Raw genomic sequence first — 24840 nt, 5'->3', positions numbered from 1 at the left:
GCTGGTGGTTAGAGGATACGACACAATTCCCAAGCCATGGCCTTAGAAATTTTAAGGGCGCCACCTAATCTGAGGTCATGCCAAGCAGCTGTAATGGTTCTCAGCATGCTGGGTTGTATCATGGTATCGAGCAAGCGGTAATGGCAGCATTTTTTTCCAGTTTCAGTATCAGAAACATCTATTTTGGAGAGCTTTTACCAATGCATTCACTCTCATTTCAAACATAAAAAATCTGAGACTAGGTCCAAAATTTCATTGCAGTTGGCCTTTAAGCAAAGAGTGCTCAAGCATCCTACCTATTTATTAGACCTAGACCCATTTTACCATAGCCTCTTGCTGAATTGAAGTAATGAAGGATAAAATTTCAACAACTGAGCATACTATTGCAGCTACAGATGCAGGGCTTTCTGCCAGGACATGAATTTCTTTGCAGATCTCAATGGATAGGAGCATTGTAATGTGCTAACCTCCATGGCAAAATAGCAAGTTATTTTTCATTGCACCCGCACCTTCGTCCTTTCATAAGAGGGCTAAGGACTCACCAGCACCCCATCATACATGTGTATTATTGCTGTTGCAGCTGCCCAGGTCTGCAATGCTAATCTTTCATTGTACATTACGGCAATCGCTGTCCCGAACTGAGAAAAGCCACGATAAACAAGGTATCCAGAGCATCTTGTTTCTCGTAGCTGCTGTGTCATTCTGAAGTGGAATTTTGCTGAATTCTTCAGCGACATTTATTGAAGTTATCTTACAAGCGACTGCAGTTGTCACAACACTGCCCGCATAATAATAAAAAAAAGGAACACAGTACATTTGCTAGTGAGCACTCTTGCATGTTTGTGATCTAAGCAACATTTTTTGAAGAAATCTTCATCTTGAAACAGCACAGTCATAATGAACTTCCATGCACCATATTCTGGGAGCATGTATGTGGAAAATTGACTCCCTTGTGGAGCAGGTCTTCGAGGGACTTGAGTGGCGCAATGCAAGGTGTGAAGATCGACACAATGATGTACAGGAAGGCACAGATCCCAGCCACAGGAACAGATAGGATAATGAGCACTATAAGCCAGAAAATTGACCACAAGAAGTTGCCTCCACTTCCTGCTCCCATGGCTACCTGCAACAGTTGTGAGTGCAGGTTAGTTCTATTATTTGTTTTACAGTGCGCTGCTGTGGTACCTCTTCTGTTATGCAAAGTATGTAGAAATGTCTAGTCTTTAAGCACCATCTAGTAACCAAGCGCTTTTGAGAAAATGTCGAGCAGTATTTTTTAAAATTTTTGAACAGCAGCACTTCACATTTTTTACTGCAATGTTAAAGCTTCTAAAACACCAGAAAATACTAAGCCAGTGCCCTCCACAACTGTGGACAATGCGGGAAATTTTTGGTGTTTTGAGGGGCTCGTCTAGTTACTACAGCAAAAAAAATTTTTTTTCTTCATATCTAAGCAACTCCAAATGAGTTATATCAAATGCCACGTGTATAAGCATGTCATCAAATGCTGCCTTTAACTTAATACAACCTTTTCCCAATTTGAAAAATCACTTTCATGCATTGCACATTTGCCCAACTAATATATAGTGACACTGGCCATAGTTTAAATAAAGAGTGTTACCCAGACTTGTCCGAGCCATGTCTACCAGGTGTTTCTGTGTTTCATGTAACTAAACCAAACTTTAAAAATAAAGTGGCACACATTAGACGAATGAGACCAACCGTATATTTTTCATAGTCTTGAGTTACTCTGACTATATTTTGAAGTCCAATTAGATAATTAGTTACATTTATTTATGCAAAATTTTAAATATTCACTGTAGGACAGAATTACTATTTGAAAAGTTGTAGAGCCTGCTCAGAAACATGAAATAAAGTTGCATCCATGGCACAATCTTGTATGTGGTTCTTTTTTCCAGGCTCTAGAGAAAGCCTGCAAAATATTTTTTAAAAAATGACATCACTGCATGCTTGCGCATCTGTATTTCAGAGCTGTTAATCATGTTTCAAATAAACGAAGCCCACGTGCCTGTCAGAAACAGCCAAGTGTGTTTGCACCCACATTCAGTGGCGGCCTATTGCTTATCATTTATAACCAAGGCATATTTCGATCTTCATGATCGTGGAGATGTATGCTAGATGTGGCTGCTCACTTTTTATTTTGCAATTGGCATGCAGGCTTCATTCTTTTGAAACACGATTGAGAGCACTGTTATCCAGACATGCAAGCGCCCAGTGACATAACTTTATTTTTCATATATTACTTGCTTTCCTAAGAGCTCAGGAAAGGGAACCATGTAAAAGTTTACATCACGGAAACAAATTTATTTGGCGTTTCTGAGCACGCACTATAACTTTTCAAATACAACTTATGCCCTAAAACAAATATTTAAAATTTTGCATAATTAAGCATCACTTATAATAGTTTGAATAACTCAAGACGTCTACAAGCAATACGCTGTTGGTCTCATTTGTCTAACGTATATGCGACTATATTTTTATAGTTTGGTTCCAGTTACATGAAACACCCGGTATATTTTCCATATCGAAAGACAAGCAAACTGTGCCTGCACCTGCTGAATCAAAGAAATTAATACAGCGGCATTAGCCTGGTAGACTGCCTTGTGGGAAAGCTTTACAATTATGAAAAAGGTCCGTTGCAGTCCGGGTTCACAGCAAATGCGAGGAAGAGGGACCAAGTGTCTGCCAGCATAAATCATGTTTTGAGTAGGCACAAAGAGATACAATACTTCGTGAAGTCTTCACTTGCACCTCGGCTGGAATATTGGGTCCTGTGACCACCCGGTAGTTGCAAGAATTGTAAATTCTTGGACAGTGGGGAGGATCTGCTCGCGCAGTATGTAATGGTAGTGCCAGCACCAGCAGTGTTTTAACCAGTTGTGCTAACTTGTATCAAGAAGTGCTACACAGAATTTCCAAACATGTGCCATATTTCTCACAATCCATCTGGTTCTGCTGAGTAGCATTGGTTGCTGGAAGCTTGGCATCTAACATGAGGTTACAAATACTTAAGTGCTTTGATTTCCATTGATTTCCATTGATTTCCATTGGGTGGAGTCATGACAAGGAATGGTGGACCACTTTGCTTTCCTCTGTGCTTATGACCTGCATGCATACATTTCCACGTCTGATACAACAGCAGTGCACATTTTAACCTTTTTTAGTTAGATTGTCGTGTTGTTATTCCTTACAACAGTAAAATTGTTGAACTCGGTCATTGCACTAAGTTCAATAATTTAAGAAGCCGTAACTGAAGTGTAAAATATATACTTATTCAACTATTATACGTTAGCATCACTTCTGCACCGACAGACGTTATGCTGCCATCAGGTGCGTACGTATGGCCAGAGGGGCGGGTGCACACCAGGTATATGCCCCCCCCCCCCCCAAAAAAAAAAAAGTTTCTAGCTACGCGACAGGCTGCGATTCATAGTGCATAAAATTAAATTTTTGTAGTTGTATGTGCCAAAACCACGATTTGATTACGAGGCATGCCGTAACCGGGGACTCCAAATTAATTTTGGCCCCCAGGGGTTCTGTAACGTGCACCCTGCACGGTACGCTAGCGTTCTTGCATTCCGTCTCCATCGGAATGCGGCCGCCGCGGCCGGGATTGAACCACCGACCTCGAGCTCAGCAGCGAAACTCGCCACAATATCTATCGGAGTACGCGTCTGGCGAGTCATAATGATCGCACATTCAGCAAGAGCCCAGCACTTGGTCTAGGAGCAGCGAAATCTCGTTAATACGTACCTGACGGAAACGCGGGATTAACTGCGCACTAAACGGTAGTACCACAGAACACCTATACAAACTAACCGCGAAGTACAAATTCACGTCTTACGCAAGCCGCCGTGACCATCAACTAAATACGATCCACCGTAAATGTTATCGAAAATATGTACTACGAGTTTTTTTTTTTCCTTTCTTTTTATTATAAAGCGATTAAAATTTCCTCGCACGACGTACCATGCGATAGCGTAAAGGCGATACCAGGCAGCATTTCGAAACTTTAAATGGCATTGAGCACAGCGACAAAGCGGTCCGGCTTTTGCCGATCCGTGTGCGCGCATTATTGCGCATTCGTACAACATTCTGCTCCTATATTCTGCGTCTGTGCAACGAGCTTTCTACGTGGCTGCCTCGCTCGTGACCACAGGTGCGACGCGTACCCGACGCAACGCGGCGGGCTGCCGTCGTTGATGAAATCATATATTATGGGGTTTTACGTGCCAGAACCACTTTCTGATTATGAGGCACGCCGTAGTAATATAATATTTGGGTTTTTACGTGCCAAAACCACTTTCTGATTATGAGGCACGCCGTAGTGGAGGACTCCGGAAATTTTGACCACCTGGGGTTCTTTAACGTGCGCCTAAATCTAAGCACACGGGTGTTTTCGCATTTCGCCCCCATCGAAATGCGGCCGCCGTGGCCGGGATTCGATCCCGCGACCTCGTGCTCAGCAGCCCAACACCATAGCCAGAGGCACGCCGTAGTAGAGGACTCCGGAAATTTCGACCACCTGGGGTTCTTTAACGTGCACCTAAATCTAAGCACACGGGTGTTTTCGCATTTCGCCCCCCATCGAAAGGCGGCCGCCGTGGTGTCGTTGATGAAATTTAAGCGACGCGCACAGGAAGCGGGCCCGCTCAAATTGGCGCCAGAGAATGGCGAAGCATTTGGGTTACCGCATATTAAAAGTGTGCAGTAGGCTCCACGGCGCTGCACTGCGCCATAACTGCTGCCAACCAGATAGAGCAAAGTCATACTGGCAGCCTGTCGGTGGTTTTATTCCTAGCTGAGGTCGCGACCACGCCGCCGTGCATTACCGCATTCGCGCGAAGCCGGAATCGCAGTTAACTACACACTAACCGGATACGACGCGACACTATGTCAGTAGACCCAATACACTGGGGTCTACAACTGGGTCGGGGATTCGGCGCAACTGCGATTTAACTGTTAGTAACTTTTAAGTTCGTACGTATTAACGAGGTTTTACTGTAGTTGAAATAAAGTTCTCCCCTGAATAGCTGCTAAATGTTAAAAAAAAAAAAACAGTAAAGTATGCAATTCGGTAAATGATATAAGGTTTTTACGAGATCCTGCAAGTGCAGACTTTTTTTTCTCTTCAGGTCAATGTGTTATAACTGCAATGTAGCAGAAAGATGAAGAAACAAGCTGTTTACAGGGCATTAAGTGTTTATAGCCATGAACCATTTTCGTAAAAAAAGGCACGCTATTTTTTGTTATATGCACAGCTAGACATTGTTAAGCAACAACTTGGCAAAGGATGCCGTCCAAAATGAATAATGACATCATTCCACAAGTCTAGATATGCATACCTTTGTAACGACGCTGCTGTTCAAGTCAGCACTGTAGCCTGGAAAATATTGGGCTCGTCGAGTTCGTTTTGCTGTGTCTGGAGCCCGCACTGTGGGACACTTAAATGCTTAGTCTTATCTGTCACTAGCAGCTGCCACCCACTATGAGTCACCTCACTTGTTGTGTATTGATAGCGTACTGAATCGCTTCTAACTCCCAGGCTTTCTGTGCATGCTAGATAACTATCATACTGGTGCAACAACTGCCTTTTATAAGTAATGGGCAAGACCAATTTTATAGACTAAGATTTGTTGTACAGATACTTGCAATATAAGTGCAAGCAGTATTTATGCAGTAATTGTTCAGCTTTCTGGCAACAACTGGATCTGTTAAACTTCAAAACTTACCTTCCTAATGTGCTGCTTTCTGTATAGCATAGTATTTCACTGTTTCTGCATATGGATTTCAAGTGAGAGAACAGAAATAATGTGAAAATGTATGTTGTTGATGGCAGGTGGAATATTGTTTTAGCAGTGACAACTTACAGCTTTGAATTAATTCAAAGCTGTAAGTTGTCACTGCTAAAACAATTTTCACATTATTTCTGTTCTCTCACTTGAAATGTGTGTCTGGGGTCATATCTTTTTTAAAAGTTTCTCGTTTATTTTTCCCCTTTATCACTATCTTACATAAAGCCATGCCTCCATTATTGCCAGGATCAGCCACTCGGTAGGACAAATGATAAGAAATGAATGCAATCGGATGAAAAGAATCCTTACAAAGTACAGCTCCTGCTAATCAAGTTTCTGAACAAAGCTTGTACAAAGATGTCACTGCCCGATTGTATACCATTTATTCAGCTGCACAGGCGCAAGTCAAGAGCCCTGTATGTGCATAAGATGGCAGGTGATACCACCTTGTTGGAACAGACTATTACAGTAACATTGCTGACCAAAATTTAATTTCTAAAGCATGGCAGTCACAAAATTAAACTTTAGTCTTCTTGGCAGCTGCTCGCTGCTTTGCTCGCAACATAGTCCTCAGCTTCGGCGAGACTGGTACTGTTGTCTTCATGGGATGCCGAGCCTTGGTTGTGGCTGCACGTGTAGTAAATAAAAAATAAGTAAGGACTAGGCACATGCAATGCCAGCCTTCTGTACAAATGTTAGTGAAGCACTGCAATTTTACACCTTAACACGCTGAAGTGTCGCAGTGTTCTATTTTCACTGCACATGAGACCTTGTGCATGTACACACCCAATATAAAAAAGCCCTAATTGTGCAGATATAAAGACCAAAACTAGTTTTGTACACCCACCAGTCAGACATGTCCCCTGTCTGGGCCTTGGTAACTCTTATCACAAACGGCAGCCTTAAGAGGTATGTGTGCTCTGCCTGTTTATCAGGACTGCTGATAGCATGGCAGTGAGGGTGCATAATGAAGATACTCTCATAGAAGAAACTGTTTAACTATGTTACATAGAAGTGACACCTGCACATGCAAGTACCAATGCTGCTTCCACTCCACATAAGCTCATTCAACCCATTGAACAGCAAGCTCAATTTTAATGAAATTGAACATAATAGAATGAAGTACATGTGAATTCTAGAGCTACAGAACAGTGGTGCTTTCTAGCAACTTATTTATTGTTGCTACACTCTGGCCTTTAAGCAGGAAAGCTCATTATGCGACCTGACAAAGGCACTCTGAACCTTCTTTAAAGTTAAGTGGCCAAACCAATGAGGCTATGCACTTCTTTGCCACGGAAAAAAAAGCTGCTGACCTAAGAGTAGCATTTTACTGCACATTATTTCATATTTTGACATTTGCGTTGGTGTCTTTTGCAAACAGTCCTGCAACCATAGGTCAGCAGCTCAAGACACAAACTCTCATAAAAGTATGAGGGCAGAAGGGGCATAGCATTTAAGAATGATGGAATAAGTGGGAGATAACCTGCGACAAGTTAATAATAATGTGATTTAGCACTGTGTATGTCCGATTTTTGTCCTTGTCTGCTATGTGGCAACTATTTTCCTCTAAAAGTTCACAAAATAGCCTTAGCAGCAACTCAAGTTGAGACTGAGAAAGAGCACTGTATGCCTTGTGTAAGTGAGGTTGAGTCCAAAGTAGGGTACTCATTTGAACCAAATCTGTTTCGGTTCCAGTGAGCCTGAGCGCCATTGTGGTACCATGTGCACTAAAGGTATTTCTTGTATATGTTATTACACACAGAAATGTGACAGACGAAGAGGGGCACAAGCTAAAGACTGGTTATAACAGTGGGCTACACTGCGTGAGAAGATGGAATAGAAGGAAGATGAAGGGTGGCACCCAGGGTGCAGTGTGAGCATTTTCTTGCTCTCCAGGATACACATGTATACACAATATCTTCAAGAAATATGTGTACATGTTGTCACTATAACACGGCAATTGAAGTCTCTCAATTCTGTCCTTCCCCCCTTGTGGCACCACTTGACCCGACTCCAAATATGCTGGTAAGTCAGATTCTGAGCCTAAGGCGAGTCATGAGCCTGGAAGCTCAAGCGAGTCCAGGTAGGCACACAGAGTTCCGGAAGGCCTCCGCAAGCCTGAGTATATAAGTTCATCTGAATTTATGAGTAAGAGTGAACCTGGCTAAATCCAATTTCAGGCAGGCCCAGGACGTGACCCATCTATTTTGCTGGTAGAGATTTAAATGGGCCATAACTTCAATGAACATTAAAGAGCCTTTAAATAAGTTTAGACTGGTAGTCTTGGTTAAGAACTGTTTTCATTCATTTAATGGAAAAAAAGTTCATTATTACCAGGGAAAATGAAAGCTAAACTTCCATTTTTTTTTTTCATTTTGCATCGAAACCTCAGTGCTCATATATCAGAGCGAGATGACAGATTTAGAAGTATTTTCTAGTATTTGAGCTATTTTGCCCCAAATGGAGTTCTTCAAGCTAGCTAGGTTGAGTTTTTTGTACCTTTAGAATGCAATGTAGCCATTCTTTACTGGTAAACAATTTTAATTCCTCATTCACAGTTCATGAGCTACAACTCCTTTTTTACATACTTCATTGGTAGAAAATGCAATTTAATGAAAAACATTTTTCCTTGGGCTTTCATGACAAGACTTGCCAAGACCATGTAAATCAATGCTACAGAAATGCAAAGCTTTCATATAAGGCAAACAAGTTAGTACATATCAAGGTGAAGCAATGAATTCTTGGGCTGCTTGAAGAATGCCTGAAGCTTTCAAACACCAAAAATACTGACTGACATGCCATTAGAAACAGGACAAATTGTAAAGCAAGAAAGCAGAGCATGATGCCACATTGTTATCATACAGCTCTACTTTCACACATTGATTTTCACAACAGTTAGGACCACAAAGGTGAGTAATAAAACAGTGCTTCACAGCAGCATCCGCTGCTCTTCAATATGGCAAGAATGAATGCATTATTTCCACACTATTCATTCATAAAGTTTCCAAGATATATGAATCACACATTCAAGAGTAACAAGAGTTTTGTAACTATCTTTTTGTGTGAATATCAGAAGAAACAAATCTTTCATTCTAATTCGCAAAAATTTTTGGATATCTGCATTTCTATTGTGATGAATATTGATGAAATCCCTTACTAGCAGAAGAATATAGTGCATGTCTTTCAAAATTTAATCTTTTTGCAGCCACAATATTTCTAGTCAAAATCGCAATGGTGTTGAACATGGCGACCAAAGCCAGGTCTTTCATACTTTCAGTTATCAACAGCTTGTGAAGGTGCATTCACCCAACTTTTTTTGTGTGTTTTTAAGGTTAAAACAGTCCTGTGTGAGAGTTGGATCACCTACTATACTATGACTAAGGTGATTCTGGTTCAAAAGACTCACCAGACATTTTTGAGCGAAGACGAGCGGGGGTTTTGAAGAAGTAGTTGTGGATGAATTCTGCCATAGTAGGTTTAGCTTTGCTTGGTACTGTCCTGTCGCAAACATTCTGCATAGGCACAAACAACAGAATATTTCATCACAGAGTAAGTGAGCTGCAGGCTTTTGTGCAGATCATGCTCAAGCACTCCAAAAATGTAAGTAATGCTTACTAACACCAAAATAGCATTGGTAGGGCTGGCCAATAGGGAACATTTACTGCCGAATGTGTGAGCCCCAGCTAAAGTAGTTCAAATAATGTGTAAATATGCAGATAATGGACCTGCTAAAAGAATGAAAGAAAGACGAAGGAAACACATAAGCCCCTAAAGAAATTACCGAGACCTCTCCCCGCTGCATGAAGAACACAGAATGTGACGATGCCATGCCTTCATCAGGAAGTGCAGCCTTGAGGAGCTTCCCATGGATAAGGGGGATCATTTTTTCAACAGGTGCAGACGTTTGCCCCAAGCCAGGGAGGGGCAAACACCCAGCTTTCACACCTCCATCTGCTTGGCAGCGGGGCACGCAACCTTGCTGCTTGCTAGGGGGTGGGGTGAGGAGGCTTGATGGAGAAGTTCTCAGAGTAAATACTGCTCAAAATTGTACTCATGCTGGATGTTGTTGTATGGCTTGACTATGCCTGTAAAAACCATGGTAGGCATGAGGTGGCTCTAGGCCGAGACATGCAGCACCATTCCTTGTGCCAGAGTTCTATCTAAATCTGATTAGAAAGGGATAAAACTTATGATGTCCTGGCAGATGAGTGGCCAGCATCCACTCAATGTTGCAGACTGTCTACGTCAAAGAAATAAGCCGAAAGACATGGAAACAACCGTCTTGCATGTGCTGTAATGCAGTTACCGAGGCGCAAGCACTGTAATCCAAGGAGTTACGATTAGCCTGAAGCTCAGCCTGGCATTACTCTGCCCACAGCTTCAGTAACTGTGTATCGAGTGTTCGCAGTTGTAGATACCATACAGTCTACAAAAATAAATTGTAGATTCATGCTAAAGAACAAAACAGTGCGAGAAACACTGGGACGAGGAAAAGGACACAACACAAGTGCCGATACTATTGCTCATTTAGGGCACTAGTATCCGAGGCAGACACTTGGCAGCACAAAGCTGAAACTTGGCTGCAGAAACAATTGTCCTTGTACTGTGCAGGCCTGTATGCCATTCATAATTCAGAGGCTTTGGTGACATTCTTCAGGGAGGTGCACAGGTTTCAGAGTCGACGTGGGCAATATATATTTATCATTGCCACATAACAAGTTAATGCAGTGTATGAAGGAGTGCATAAGCCAAGAGAATGATGAAGCAGCGTTCAACAGCACGCCTTCTTCCTGTTGAGATTATCTTTTTTTATGTATGTTCAGCTTGTATGGGCCGGCATGGTGGTATGTAATTGTCAAAGCCAGGAGTGTGCATAAGCTCTAACGTAGCCCCTCCCTGTCCTTAAAGGGACCCTGAAACAATTTTGACAATTTTCTACAAACATGCTGAGTCGTTAGAGTAGGCCCTTCTTATCATTAATTGATGCATCTAAGTGCTCCGCGTAAGGCGTGTAATTTATTAAAAGGTTTTAAAGATGCACATAGCTGCCGAGCGCAGAACACTGCTCAGCGGAATATTAAGCTGCCCCTAACCATATTAACCAATCTGACCTAACCAATCTGAACCTGGCAATGTTTAACGTTAGAACGTTATCTAGTGAGGCGAATCTAGCAGTGTTATTGGAGGAATTAGAGGGCAGTAAATGGGATATAATAGGTCTCAGTGAAGTTAGCAGGACAAAAGAAGCATATACAGTGCTAAAAAGCGAGCACGTTCTGTGCTACCGGGACTTAGCAGAGAGACGAGAACTAGAAGTCGGATTCCTGATTAATAAGGATATATCTGGTAACATACAGGAATTCTATAGCATTAACGAGAGAGTGGCAGGGCTTGTCGTGAAACTTAAGAGGTACAAATTGAAGGTCGTACAGGTCAACGCCCCTACATCCAGTCACGATGACCAGGAAGTCTAAAGCTTCTATGAAGACGTGGAATCGGCGATGGGTAAAGTCAAAACAAAATACACTATACTGATGGGCGACTTCAATGCCAAGGTAGGCATGAAGCAAGCTGGAGACAAGTCAGTGGGGGAATATGGCATAGGCTCTAGGAATAGCAGGGGAGAATTATTAAAATAGTTTGCAGAACAGAATAATATGCGGATAACAAACACCTTCTTCCGCAAGCGAGATAGCCGAAAGTGGACGTGGAGGAGCCCAAATGGTGAGACTAGAAATGAAATAGCCTTCATACTCTGCGCTAACTCTGGCATCATACAAGATGTGGACGTGCTCGGCAAGGTGCACTGCAGTGACCATAGGATGGTAAGAACTCAAATTAGCCTAGACTTGAGGAGGGAATGGAAGAAACTGGTACATAAGAAGCTAATCAATGAGTTAGCAGTAAGGGGGAAAGTAGAGGAATTCCGGATCAAGCTACAGAACAGGTATTCGGCTTTAATTCAGGAAGAGGACCTTAGTGTTGAAGCAAGGAACGACAATCTTATGGGCATCATTAAGGAGTGTGCAATAGAAGTCGGTGGTAACTCCGTTAGAAGGGATACCAGTAAGCTATCGCAGGAGACTAAAGATCTAATCAAGAAATGCCAATGTATGAAAGCCTCTAACCATACAGCTAGAACTGGCAGAACTTTTTAAGTTAATCAACAAGCGTAAGACAGCTGACATAAGGAAATATAATATGGATAGAATTGAACATGCTCTCAGGAACGAAGGAAGCCTAAAAGCAGTGAAGAAGAAACTAGGAATAGGCAAGAATCAGATGTATGCGTTAAGAGAAAAGCCGGCACTGTCATTACTAATATGGATGAGATAGTTCAAGTGGCTGAAGAGTTCTATAGAGATTTATATAGTACCAGTGGCACCCACGAAGATAATGTGAGAGAGAATAGTCTAGAGGAATTTGACATCCCACAAGTAACGTTGGAAGAAGTAAAGAACGCCTTGGGAGCTATGCAAAGGGGGAAGGCAACTGGGGAGGATCAGGTAACAGCAGATTTGTTGAGGATGGTGGGCACATTGTTCTAGAAGAACTGGCCACCCTGTATACACAATGCCTCATGACCTTGAGCGTACCGGAATCTTGGAAGAACGCTAACATAATCCTAATCCATAAGAAAGGGGACACCAAAGACTTGAAAAACTATAGACCGATCAGCTTACTGTCAGTTGCCTACAAACTATTTACTAAGGTCATCGCAAATAGAATCAGGAACACCTTAGACTTCTGTCAAGCAAAGGACCAGACAGGATTCCGTAAAGGCTACTAAACAATAGACCATATTCACACTATCAATCAGGTGATACAGAAATGTGCGGAATATAACCAACCATTATATATAGCTTTACGAGAAAGTGTTTGATTCTGTCGAAACCTCAGCAGTCATGGAGGCATTACGGAATCAGGGTGTAGACGAGCCATATGTAAAAATACTGAAAGATATCTATAGTGTCTCCACAGCCACCGTAGTCCTCCATAAGGAAAGCAAAAATATCCCAATAAAGAAAGGCGTCAGGCAGGGAGATACAATCCCTCCAATGCTATTCACAGCATGTTTACAGGAGGTATTCAGAGACCTGGAGTGGGAAGAATTGGGGATAAGAGTTAATGGAGAATACCTTAGTAACTTGCGATTCGCTGATGATATTGCCTTGCTTAGTAACTCAGGGGACCAATTGCAAAGCATGCTCACTGAGCTGGAGAGGCAAAGCAGAAGGGTGGGTCTGAAAATTAATCTGCAGAAAACTAAAGTAATGTTTAACAGTCTCGGAAGAGAACAGCAGTTTACGATAGGTAGCGAGGCACTGGAAGTGGTAAGGGAATACATCTACTTAGGGCAGGTAGTGACCACGGATCCGGATCATGAGACTGAAATAACCAGAAGAATAAGAATGGGCTGGGCTGGGGAATAAGAATGGGCTGAATAAGGTAAAGTGTTTTTGTCGAACTTCCGCCACACAGCAAGTGTCGTCTTGCATTACAACGTGCTCCGTCTTTGACGAGAGCTCCTAATACAATGCTCCTAGTACTGCGGGGCTAAGATAGACGCTCCTGAACTCTTCATGTTGCGTGATGCAATCCTCCGGACTTTCTGCAACCACTTGTAGCACGTCACGGCAACACACTTGCTCAAGGGCTGTTGGCACATGCTCGCAAAGCCGGCAATCGCACCTGCATCATGATGAATTATCAGAGGTGGTCGTTATATATATACCACACATTCATCGCGAAATAAACTAGAGGGCGTCCCTACAAAATCGGTTAAAGCACGATTGAACTTGAATGCAAAAATAATAAAAAATGTGGTTTTGTGTTTCTTTTTGTCTGTCTCAGTTGCGCTGCACCTTTTGAGTAATAAAAAAAAAAGCACACCGTACAACTTGAATGTTTTTTTTTTTGTTTTTCCTGTTACAAGCTAAACAGCAGCTCCGAGAAGACAGACACGTATCGAATAGAGAAAGTCAATTTTTGTATTTACGCTTACCGGTGATCGGTGTCGTCGTCGGGGCCGTCATGGAAATTCGGTGAGTCTGGCGGTGGTGAATCGCTGCTGCCGTCGTCAGCGTAGAGCGGATTGCGAAAAGGTATGTCGCTATATGGGTCAAAAGCCATCTCCTTTCTCATCCGGTGCAACTGATCCTCAAGCTCTGGGTCCATGACGCGAATGACCATCAACAGAACGACTGCAATGCACGCTGCTTGGATAGCTCTCGCTGGTGATCGACGACTAAGTGGCTAGCGGAGAGGTTTCGTGTGGGCGGGGGCGGGCTCCAAAATAACCGGAAGTGGATGATGTGACGACGCTTCGCGACGCAGAACCAGTGAAGGCGGAGCTTAGCCCTGTTCGCTCGGCAAACGCGTTAAGGAAAAGCATGGCTAGGGAGGAGGGTAACTTGTAATCGCTTGTAGCTCCTTTAATACGTAACGCTTCACTTAAATTGTAGTGCGAATGTTCTACTTAAGCTGAACCCTACGCGCCTACAAAATTTGTCCAAACCTTTTCGGGGGCCCTTTAACAATATCTATGGTACAACCCCATTTTTACGTTTCTTAGGGGACCATGTAAAAAGAATGCATGATCAGGGAAAACTTGACATCCGATAAAAATTTTTGCGGGGCAGATACACAAAAAGGGACCGACGTTTCAGAGCATAAGAGTCGGGAATACGTAAACAGGAACATATCAATGAGGTTTTTCTGTATATGGCATATGTGGAGAAGGAAATCAAGTGCAATATCAGTGCCCTTGTGGTGAAGATCATTAGATATGTGAATGATTTTCTTGTTTTAGTGACAAGGTGTGATGTACTTTACTCATGGAATGAAACACCACAGGGAAACTTTAAGTGGAACACCGCATAAGGACAAATACTCGACAGCGCAATGTCGTGTCACTACGCATCTAGTCACTAAAGGTGGTAAGAACTCTGATCTAAGCGTAAAAGCCAAAATTACGCTGATGTCACCCAAACTAGAACCAGCAGAAACAAAGGCACACATGCTGTTAGCCCTGAATTGATGCATTTCATTCCCTGAGTGTAGTACACAGAAGGCAACTTGACGTTTTGAATGTTTTAAAGGAGTGCACATCGAGACTGGGTTGAACGTTCGAATTTTCAAAGCAAAAAGAGATGCAGTTTTTCAACATGAAGTTGCTTGCAAAACCCCATGCATGTTGGCAATACTGCAAGACCTGTAAAGCACCTGCTCAGCTTCAGGTCTACCCACCATAGTGGCTTTGATCTTGGTGCTGTGCGGTGTTGGTGTTGTGTGCCTGCTTAGGTGTTGTGCGGGATCAAATCCTGGCTATGGCGGCTGCATTTCAGTGGGGGCGGAATGCAAAAACACTGGTGGGCCACACATTTGGTGCACGTTAAAGAACCCCAGGTGGTCAAAATTAATCCGAAGTCCCCCACTAACTCATGATCATATCATGATCTTGAAAACCCCACAATTCTATTTTTTTTTTAAAGCTTCAGGCCTGGGCTTTCTAAACTTGTAAAAAATTGTATATTTCTGTTTACTGTATTCAGTCTTCTATATTCAAGTTGTGCCTCTAGAAGATATGCGCTAGCCTTAGTAATTGGCTCCTAAGACTCAAAGAAGCTAGATATACAGAAGTGTTTATGACTAGAGCATGTGATAAGGGCTGGTATAACATAAAACTATTCCGATCTGTTTTTATTCCTAATCTGCCATTAGCCCTCCGTGATGTTATACCAGCCAAGATAAACTCCTTAGGATGACACTGTGGATGCTAAGAAGGGCAATGCAGTTGTATTACGAAGGAACAGCGCCAACGAAGACGATCACAAGTGGGGAGAACGACACAGGACAAGCGCCAACTTCATCTATCTTTTATCATCTATCGTAATTCAAGTATGCACCATCTAGCCCAAATGAATGTTGTACTGAACAATGCAGTTGTCATGCCTTATGAGCACAAACTTTAACATGGCTTCTAGACTGTTGCGAGGTGTTTTGGTGCAAGAGTGTGTTTTAGTGCGTCACAGAAACTTACCCAGATTTGCCCAGCCGTACCAAAGGCTAAGAAGTCCTCTACTGCGATCAGGCAAGAGTGCCAGGTCGCACGAAGGAAGCCATACATTAGATACAGCACAGGTGTTGTTTTCTGCATTCCTTGTTCGTGTGGTAGCGCCCACATAGGGCAAACAAGCCAATGTGCGAGCACTCTTTCAGGAGCATGTGCTCAGTGTCAAGAACGGAGTAGGGTCACACCTGGCCATGCATTGCAAGAAGTGTCACTGTGACCCCATATTTAGCCGCACAAAGATTAAATATTAGCATAACTCACCATTGAGAAGGGAGAGAATCAAATGCTTCAATCTCTAAGACATGAGCCAATGCATAGATTCAAATGATGATGTTTTTGGACACAAGGGGCAGATAAGGCCTAAGAGTGCCATCGTAGATTCAAAAAAGCTGTTTTTGTTAAAATAAAAAGTTCAAAGATTATGTGAAAAGTGTGGAAAGAATATGCACAAGCTATTATATAAAATGCAGGAAAGCAAATCTCAAGAGAAATTTTCAGCAAGATTTGCTGTGCGCAAACAAGTAAACTTGGCAATAGGATGAAGATGTACAAACAGCAGCCCAAGCAAAGTCAGATTCAAGGAACTGATGCGGAAGCACGCATCTGAAAAAAAAGTTTTTGAACTAAAGTAGCAGGATAGAAAGAGAAAAGTGGCAGAGGCAAAAGCAACTGCATACGAAAAAGTGAATGATCTTAGAAGAAATGAAGGGGAAAAGAAAAATTTGATTGCTAAAAGCTGAAGAAACAACAAAGGCCAGAAGAGGAAGCAGGAATATTATGCAGAACTGCTTAATATAGCAAACAGGTATAAATACCACGAAGGCGGATTGCCTAATGCAAGGCTTTTTTGCAAGAAATCATTAGGGGGTGAAGTTGGGGAAGTAGTGAAGAGGATAAACCATGAAACAATTTAATTCAATTGCATAATTAATTATTACAAAGCAACTTGCAGGCTGGCTACGCGAGACACCATAGTGGTGCGTTCTGGATTATTTTCAACCACTTAACGTTCTTTAATGTGTCCCTAAGGCATAGTGCATGAGTGTTTTTGCATCCCTCCCCCCATTGGAAAGCATCGGCAGTGGTTAGGAATTGAACAAGCAACCTTGTGCTCAACAGTAAAATTACATAGCTACTGAGCCACTGCGCTGATGGATGACTAACGCAAGAACCCATGAGTCAAACCCCCCCCCCCTCCCCCGCTGCCTCTTTACTGCTGGCTGCTTAGCCAATCTCTGTAGTAAGTATCACTAATTTATGTGCAAGCAAACAAGACATAATACTAGTGGGAGCAGTAAAATTTTAAAAGGGGATTATCATATCATGGGACTTCATGATGAAGATTTCCAAAAGAATAGCAGAATACAAATGAATAAATTGAAATCTTATTTGTCCCTATTCTGAGGAGAATGTCAAGGTTCTGGACTGCAAGGACTACAGAGGGATCAAGGTTGTGCCTGACAACATGATTTTTCAATGGGTGATGGGTCGAAGGCTGTAAGAGGAGATAAATGTCAGACCCTATCAGTTTGGATTCTTGCCTGGAAAATATGCTGTAGTGTTCCAGATGCAACTTTCAGTGTGAGACATCCGATTGGAGAAGATCATATAGAGAAACACAGCAGAAGGAACTACGCATTGAGCCCATGGATTGATCTGTAGAATGTGCTTGATAACGCCAAAGCCACGAAGCCTGGAGTAGCCCAGAGATAAGAGTGTATTTTAAATGTTGCTTTGTTGCTTCCTGGCACCAAATGTGCCTGGAAGCAACAAAGCACTGCAGCAGCCTAAGAAAAAGTGTAAGCTTTGAGGGGACAGTGGGCTACAGCAAAGTTGGTCATTAAGTCCTTTCCTGTTTAACGCAAGTGATGGGCGCCCTCATGTAATGTGCTACAGAAGACACTTTGGAACATTTTCTATGCAGGTTACTTTGTTCTCTATGCAGCACTGAACGAAAGTATTGAAACAAGGTTGTAGTACAGGATGAAAGAACTACAGAAAAGATGTTGGAGGAGCAGAATAAAAAGAAGTACATGGCCTGCAACATGACATGCGACTTAAGCACCAACTTCAAATGTGATGAGATGATGATCAAGAGAACAACTCAGTTTAATTGCCCTGTTCTATCAGTGGGTGAAGGCAGTGTGTAGAGAGAGGTAACAAGCAAAATATAGGCAGGATTGAAGACTTGGAAGGATATTTCAGGAGGTACATGAAACAAGAAGATGCCAGCCAAGCTCATGAGACAGGTTTGCAAGTCATTGGTACAACTCCAATGCTGCATGGAAGTGAAGTGTTTTGAACGAAGATGTTCAACATATAGGTGATGCAAGCATGTAAGCAAGCATGCTGAGGTGGCTGTGTGGAGTGACATGGAATGAGTTGAGAATGACCATAACCAAAGAATGGTTGAAGTTCTGGACATAGCAGCAAAAGACTGCGAAGGTGTCAGCATATAAGAAAAAGAGAAATTTATCAGTAAGAAAGCAATGATTACCAACAATGGTGTCAAGAAAGAATGAGGCCAGCCCAAGGAGTATAAAGACATTAATGAGGAAGGTAACACTGAAAAGCTCAAAAACAAGTGGTTTACTGACAGTGTAAAGTAGAAGAAAATCGCCCAGAACTGTGACCAACAGCAGAAACAAGATATGGCTGACATAAGCTGTCTTCTGTCAGCATTATCACACATTGGCATTACAATCCCTTGTGCTGAGAGATATGATGGGCATCTAGTGTGCTGTGATGCACCTTTGGTACTTTTCTGTGTGTCCCAAAAATTTGTATAGACTAAAAAAATATGCAGATCTCACACACTGTGGGAATCGATGTAAGCGAAGCTTTTCGTGCTGGATGCTTTGATTGATGATAATTAGCAGTGATGTTGATGGCTAAAGCTTAATTTCTTCAACGTTTAGGCTAACACGAGAGTGGTCAGTTGATATTAAACGTTACCTTGCATGCACCACTGCTGTTTGTCTGCGTAGTACACAGAACACACAGGGAGAAGTCTTTGCTTGAGGCGTTATTGTGTGCCATATTTTATAACTTCTGAGAGGATTGAGCATTGTCATTTCCTCACATGGCACATCACATTGTGGCAGAAGTATTAAACTTGAATTAGATTATGGGGCTGTACGTTCCAAAACCACACTCGGATTATGAGGCAAGCTGTAGTGGTGGACTCCAGATAAATTTTGACACTGTGATGTTCTTTAACACGTCCCAGAATCTAAGTGCGCATGCGTTTTCTATTTTGCCCCCGTTGAAATACAGCTGCCACGATTGGGATCAAATCCACGACCTCTAGCAATGTCATAGCCGCAAAGCTAATGCGGCAGCCACAGAAGTGTTGATATGACGGTCGACCGCTTTCGTAGTGCCTCCTGGGTAAGTTGCCCTGCGTAAGTTGCCCGCTTGACATATTTGTATGGCATTTATTTTTCAGAAATAGAAGCAACCATACTGTACCATACCTCTAACTTAAGCTTATCCTGTTCCCCCGCAACTGCTGTCATATAGTAGTGGGGTTTTCTTGCCTTCTCACGTCACCTCCCCTCTACCTTTCTTATATGGGAACTGCTTCTCCTCACTCTCCTTCTCTCTACAGTTCTATCTGCGTCCCCTCTGGCCTCGCACATCAGTAGAAAGGGAAGCACTGCAGTTTCTGCAATGCTTCTGAGGGGAGTCACCGATAATTACAGCTGTCAAGTGGCTAATGTGGCGAAGGCCAGAAAGCTCCAGAGGGCATTGTGCACATTCGACATGATGGGCTGAAGACAAGTTTCTCCTGTCGCCTTTTCTCTCTTACTCGCACTGTCATCTATATACACGCTCTGGACCCCTCCCCCCCCCCCCCTCCCCGACGGTCACGCAGCGTGTGCGACAGCAGCCCACAGTAGCAGCAGCAGTGGGAAAGTCGAAGGAAGCAGCAAAGAAAGCTTCTCTTTAAAAAACTCATACCAGTGGTAGCGCATAATCACTAGAAATTTCTAGTGCCAATTTGTATCAATAGGTGGTTTTCCTTTAGGTTAATGCAAAACTTGAAGGCAGAGCACTATTCAAGCATTTAATATATATTAGGTGCTATGAATGTGACCTCAGAAAGTAGCCAATGAAAAAAAAAAAAACAGTAAATCAGTGGACTGACATACAGACACATCTGAGCAAGGACACAAATGTCCTACAACCTACACAAACATGTTGAAACTACCCTTGTTATTCTGCTGCCAAAAAGACAGTTCTCAAACATCATAAATGGTCCTCAAGAAAACAAATATCACTAACATAGCCTGAAAATTTCATTAAAATTTATTTCATCAGGAGCTCTTGGATAGCACCAACCTTGTGCTCACTTATGCGAAAACATTTTTATTATTCTGTTAGCATGAAATGTTTCAAAACAATCTGCAGTGGAAAAGTTCTATAATGGGTCTTGGTACTGCTCAAGTACACAAAGTGAGCAGTGACGAGTACCACAAGAGAATTTCAAGGATAATGGTCCAGCCTTTAAGACAGCAGCCCAAGAACTGAAAATATAACGGTCTCTGTAATATAGAAGCAATTTGCATGAATGTGCAAAAGGTATTAGTAAGAATGAACTTCACTATTTCTGACATAATGTGTTCCATCAAGAGCTTCATTGGTGGTTTTCACAAGTATTCTAAGTGCATGTAGTATGGTATGTTTTGGGAGGCTGATACCTTTGGTCATATACAATTACATACATGAGAAAATGAAGGGACAGTAAGGAAAATGTCACTTTCCGAACTAAATCTAAAAGTTGCTAGTAGCCTTTGTCATGGTATGACTGTAGCGGACTTTTAGCAAAATCACTACTAAATCAAACAATTCAAGTTGTCAGCACTGCTCTTGCATGCATATACTTGTGGATGGCGTAAAACACTTGTTAGTTTAAAAGCTAGTGGGCACTCTCTGGATAACTTAAATTCCCAACAAAAGCTTGTTGGTATCATGCATATTCAACTGATTCTTGCATACACTTCTAACGAGAGTGGACATGGCAGTTTGAAGCACCATCGTACCACCGACCGTGCCACCATATATACACAGACAAAAAGAATTAAACACTGAGAAAGGTCTGAAGAACAAAAAGCCAAGAAAGTACGCTAGAAGTCATTGCATTGATACAGAATTCACATAACAGTGCTAAAAAGACCAAAGGGGATAAACACAGACATTATGAATAAATCTTCCAAAGCAATATAAACACATCAACGTACAAAGCAATTGCTAACGAAAGATGGAAACTGATCAATTTTGTTACAAAGCATGGTTAGTGCACAAAGGAAGGCAAAGATCACAATACGCACAGGACCAGCACCCATATATACTTGGCCATATACAAAATTCCAAACAATGTGTCACACATAATATTGCTCGCAGACTGCCTTTCAGTTCTTACATCACTAGAAAGCACAAATAATTCACTACTACGCCAGTCACTACGCTTTTTCATTCCACCTCATGCTAAAGAAATTCTGTTTTTGTGGATACCTGGACACTGTGGACTAGCAGTTAATGAGATTGCAGACAGCTTGGCCAAGGCAGCCCTTGGTGGGCCAGTAGGTTTCATTATACCCAACCTTACTCTGCTGGCAGTGACAAGATTTGGAAGACAGCAAGTCCTAGGTAGAAAAAATGAGCCCCTTCTTGCTGCATCGGATTACGGACATTTAGAGTTCCCCTAGAATGTCTGGTCGTGTCCCTCTTGGCAATGCGAAGTTTCAATTACCCTATTATGATGTCGAATACCGCAATTAAATCGGTACATGAGTAGGTGTGGGTTCGCACCATCGAAACTTTGTGAGTCATGTGGGTATAATCACTGGACCACTTCCGCTATTGCCGAAAATATAATTCCGAAAGAAGGACCTACTTAGAGCAGCCCCTATTGTGTATACGCCTTCCTATTCCAGTTATTAATATCTTATCTTTTGGTGCAAGTACCCTTGGTCAAGCCCGAAAGGAAGTGTGCAAGATTGTGCACGACTGTGTCATTGAGACTCATGTTAAACACCTTTTCCTCATTATTAACACTAGATATCATTAGTTTCCTAATATAGCATCTTCGTCAAAATTGGCATGCGCACTTTTCAAGAAAGCAAAAGAAAAATAACTTATAATCACTATTATTTAAATATAGGTAGTACTGATCAATAGCTTAACAGGAAAAAAAATAACTTCATGCTACGTTTCCATTATGAACTATGGCAAATCCCACCCTCTCGGGTACATGTCGTAAGTTAAAAGAAGCCCCCATCCTTTCCGTTTCGTGCATATGTCTTAGTCTTCCTTAGCACTGCAACTATGTTTCATAATGTCAGAGTACGAACTAGCCCAGCTTACAAGAATACTAACAGCATGATTAATTTTCACCCAGCCAAGTAAGAATAATAGGTGACCCCAGGTGCTCACATGAACCGATGTTGCAGGCTTGCTACACTTGCCCTTACACCTTGCTTTCTCTAGACATTTAGTTGTAGGTGCAGGCAATTTCTTATGGCCGTTTTCGAATGGCGCTGAAAAAAATAAAAAGAAGAGCGATTAGGGTTACAGGCGCAATTAATGACAACAGTTGTTTACGTATAGACATTATAAAAGGATTGCCTGCAGTAAAGCAAGAGCTTATAAACGAAGCAAGCAGTAAAATTCGTTTACTTCTTTGACCATTGTAACGCTGTGTTACGTACTGACGACTAGGAAACCAGAAAATGCACGTACTTGTCGTGGGCTTCACAGGCTTCAAATGCGTTGTATCCACAGTTCGTAGTGCTTGTCGCCGCCGCAATGGCGAATCCTTGTGACTCTCTGCACGAAGCCAGCACAACAAATGTTAAGTGAAAACGCAAAATGTGTGCAATGAGAGTGAGGCACTAACCAAAGTATTCTTCCGCTGAAGGGGCATTCTCTTCATCTCCAAGTTCAAAATCAAAATATTTTGGGCAATTAAACTCCCAAGCTTTCGACATAACATCCAAATTGCAATGTGACCATCAGCTGACAGCGACGACTGATAAATGTCACCGATATCACCGTATCAGCACCATACCCCCAGTAAAGCTTTTAAAGATGGCGGGGCAGCGATTGCTATGATGATGATGATGATCATGATAATTTATTGTGACTTCAGCGGCAGCGACACACTGATTAAAGCAAAAATAAATGAATGATATCTAAATCCACGCCCTATAAAATGAAGCGCTTTGGATTCAATACCCCTGTCAAGCGGGCAAGTTAAGTGCGCTTACTTGTTCACTTCAGGACCTTGAGTGACACTTTAGGCTACGTGGTGCTAAACGAGAAAACAAAGTGCACTCGCACAAAAAAATGGCGGGAAACTAAAACCACGTTTTTTGAAGATGTAGATTAAAATAAAAAAAGCATCTAAAAAGCGATTGCTTTGTATTGGTGGTGTGACGAGACATTAATTTGAGGGATCGCCAGTCGTTTGTGCGCAGGTGCGAGTAAAAGCGGGCGCAAGAGAAAATCTGGGGGCTTTTGCTCCTTGACTCTGCCTAGGCACTACGGAGGAAGTTTCTCAGCGCCTGTTGTATGCGTTTGTCCCCTAGGCATGCCATGCCGGCGTTGCGGAGTGCGGGAGTTCCGCCGGTGGCTGCCCGCGCGGTCAGGCAGTGGGCACGGACGCCCCATTTGGTGATCGCTATGCATGAAGGGGCAAGGTTCTGATTGGTATAAGACAGGGGTCGCTTTTTTATTGGCGACGATAGAGTGGATTTTTTACAAGCACTGCTCCAGGAGGACTCATGTAACCGGCAAACGGAGTCCTCAGGAGAGCACCGGAGGTTGCGATAAAGCAGGCGGCGCTGGATCTCCAGGGCACCCAACGGGTAGCGGGGGGAACAAAGCTGGAAGCAGGGCGGCCGTGGGTTGAGGCCGCGGTCAGCCAATTTTTTTAAGCGAACACCCCCTGGCACGCGCAGGCCTCGACGAGCGCCAACCCACGGACCAGTTCGGGTTCTAGCTTTGGTGTCCCCGTTGCCGCTTTGGTGTCCTGGAAGCGCCCCCAATAACGCGAAATAATGACGCGTTGTTACAATTAGTAAAAAAAAAAACACGATTGAATAAATATAATTACGTCCAGCCGCCAACTCGTGACGCTAAGTTCAGCAGTACCGCGCTCCGCCACTTCTGCAGCACCAGTCAGAACTTTGCCTCTGAACCCAAGCAACAGAAAGTCCAATATCGGCCCGACGTCTCTGGCCGACTGCAAAACGGTTGGCCCGACCTCGGCGCCCGATGGAGGGCCGGTATCGGGGATTGACATAGGCCTCGCGTCCGTCGACCATCGGAAAGCGACTTAGGCCCGACATCTGTAGCCGACGTGGCCGAGTGCTCACTGCGCGCGGGCCGACTACGGCCCAATATTTCGTAAGCACCGGTTTGCCGTTGGCCATCGGTCGGGTGCGGAGTTTTTTTTATTATGTTTTATATTAAGAAACACATCAGTTTTTTTTTTTTGCCGTGTTGCGTTTTCAGGTCAACGATATACAGTTTATTAGAGGCGTTTAACTCGCGCTGCCAATTAATATATGCGATATGCGCGTAATTCACAAGTGAAACATAATTAAACGCCTCTAATTCTCTGTACTCGATCGTTAGTGTAAATTTAATACGCAACACGCAACAAAAGAAACACGTTGTTAAGAACGGCCAGCTGCAGTGCAAGTTTTGCCACCCAGTTGCGACTGTGGAGGCAACATTCCGGGAGCGTCGCCGCACACCTCTAGCCACGGCGTGACTAAGTCGACTGTGCGTGAACAACAATATGTGCGCCCTCGACTCTCCGTCGTTGGAGCCGAGTTTGACGAAGTCGCCATTGTAACTGAACGGGCTCGGCGGACCAACTATTGTTACTGAGCCGCGGGAACTTCAACTGACACCACTTCCCACGCGCCGACCAAGACG

General features: G+C 43.0%; 1 protein-coding gene across 2 annotated transcripts; it reads right to left on the bottom strand.

Annotated features, from left to right (window-relative positions):
- Positions 1 to 708: 708 nt before the first annotated feature.
- On the bottom strand, positions 709 to 22991 carry LOC142562013 (uncharacterized). 2 transcript variants are annotated; one of them, XM_075673491.1, is made up of 5 exons: positions 22793 to 22991; positions 22636 to 22722; positions 22330 to 22433; positions 9223 to 9328; positions 6286 to 6443 (listed from the first exon to the last, which is right to left on the bottom strand). In XM_075673491.1, exons 1-5 carry the CDS (start codon positions 22881 to 22883, stop codon positions 6334 to 6336), a joined length of 498 nt encoding a protein of 165 aa, XP_075529606.1. In that variant the 5' UTR covers positions 22884 to 22991; the 3' UTR covers positions 6286 to 6333. The 2 variants fall into 2 exon arrangements, with proteins under 2 accessions (XP_075529605.1, XP_075529606.1); XM_075673490.1 differs by lacking the exons at positions 6286 to 6443; positions 9223 to 9328 and adding an exon at positions 709 to 1123.
- Between the last annotated feature and the right edge of the window lie 1849 nt (positions 22992 to 24840).

Source organism: Dermacentor variabilis, chromosome 1, assembly GCF_050947875.1.
Source record: "Dermacentor variabilis isolate Ectoservices chromosome 1, ASM5094787v1, whole genome shotgun sequence".
Classification (NCBI taxonomy): Eukaryota; Metazoa; Arthropoda; class Arachnida; order Ixodida; family Ixodidae; genus Dermacentor; species Dermacentor variabilis.
This window is presented reverse-complemented; position numbering and strand designations above follow the sequence as displayed.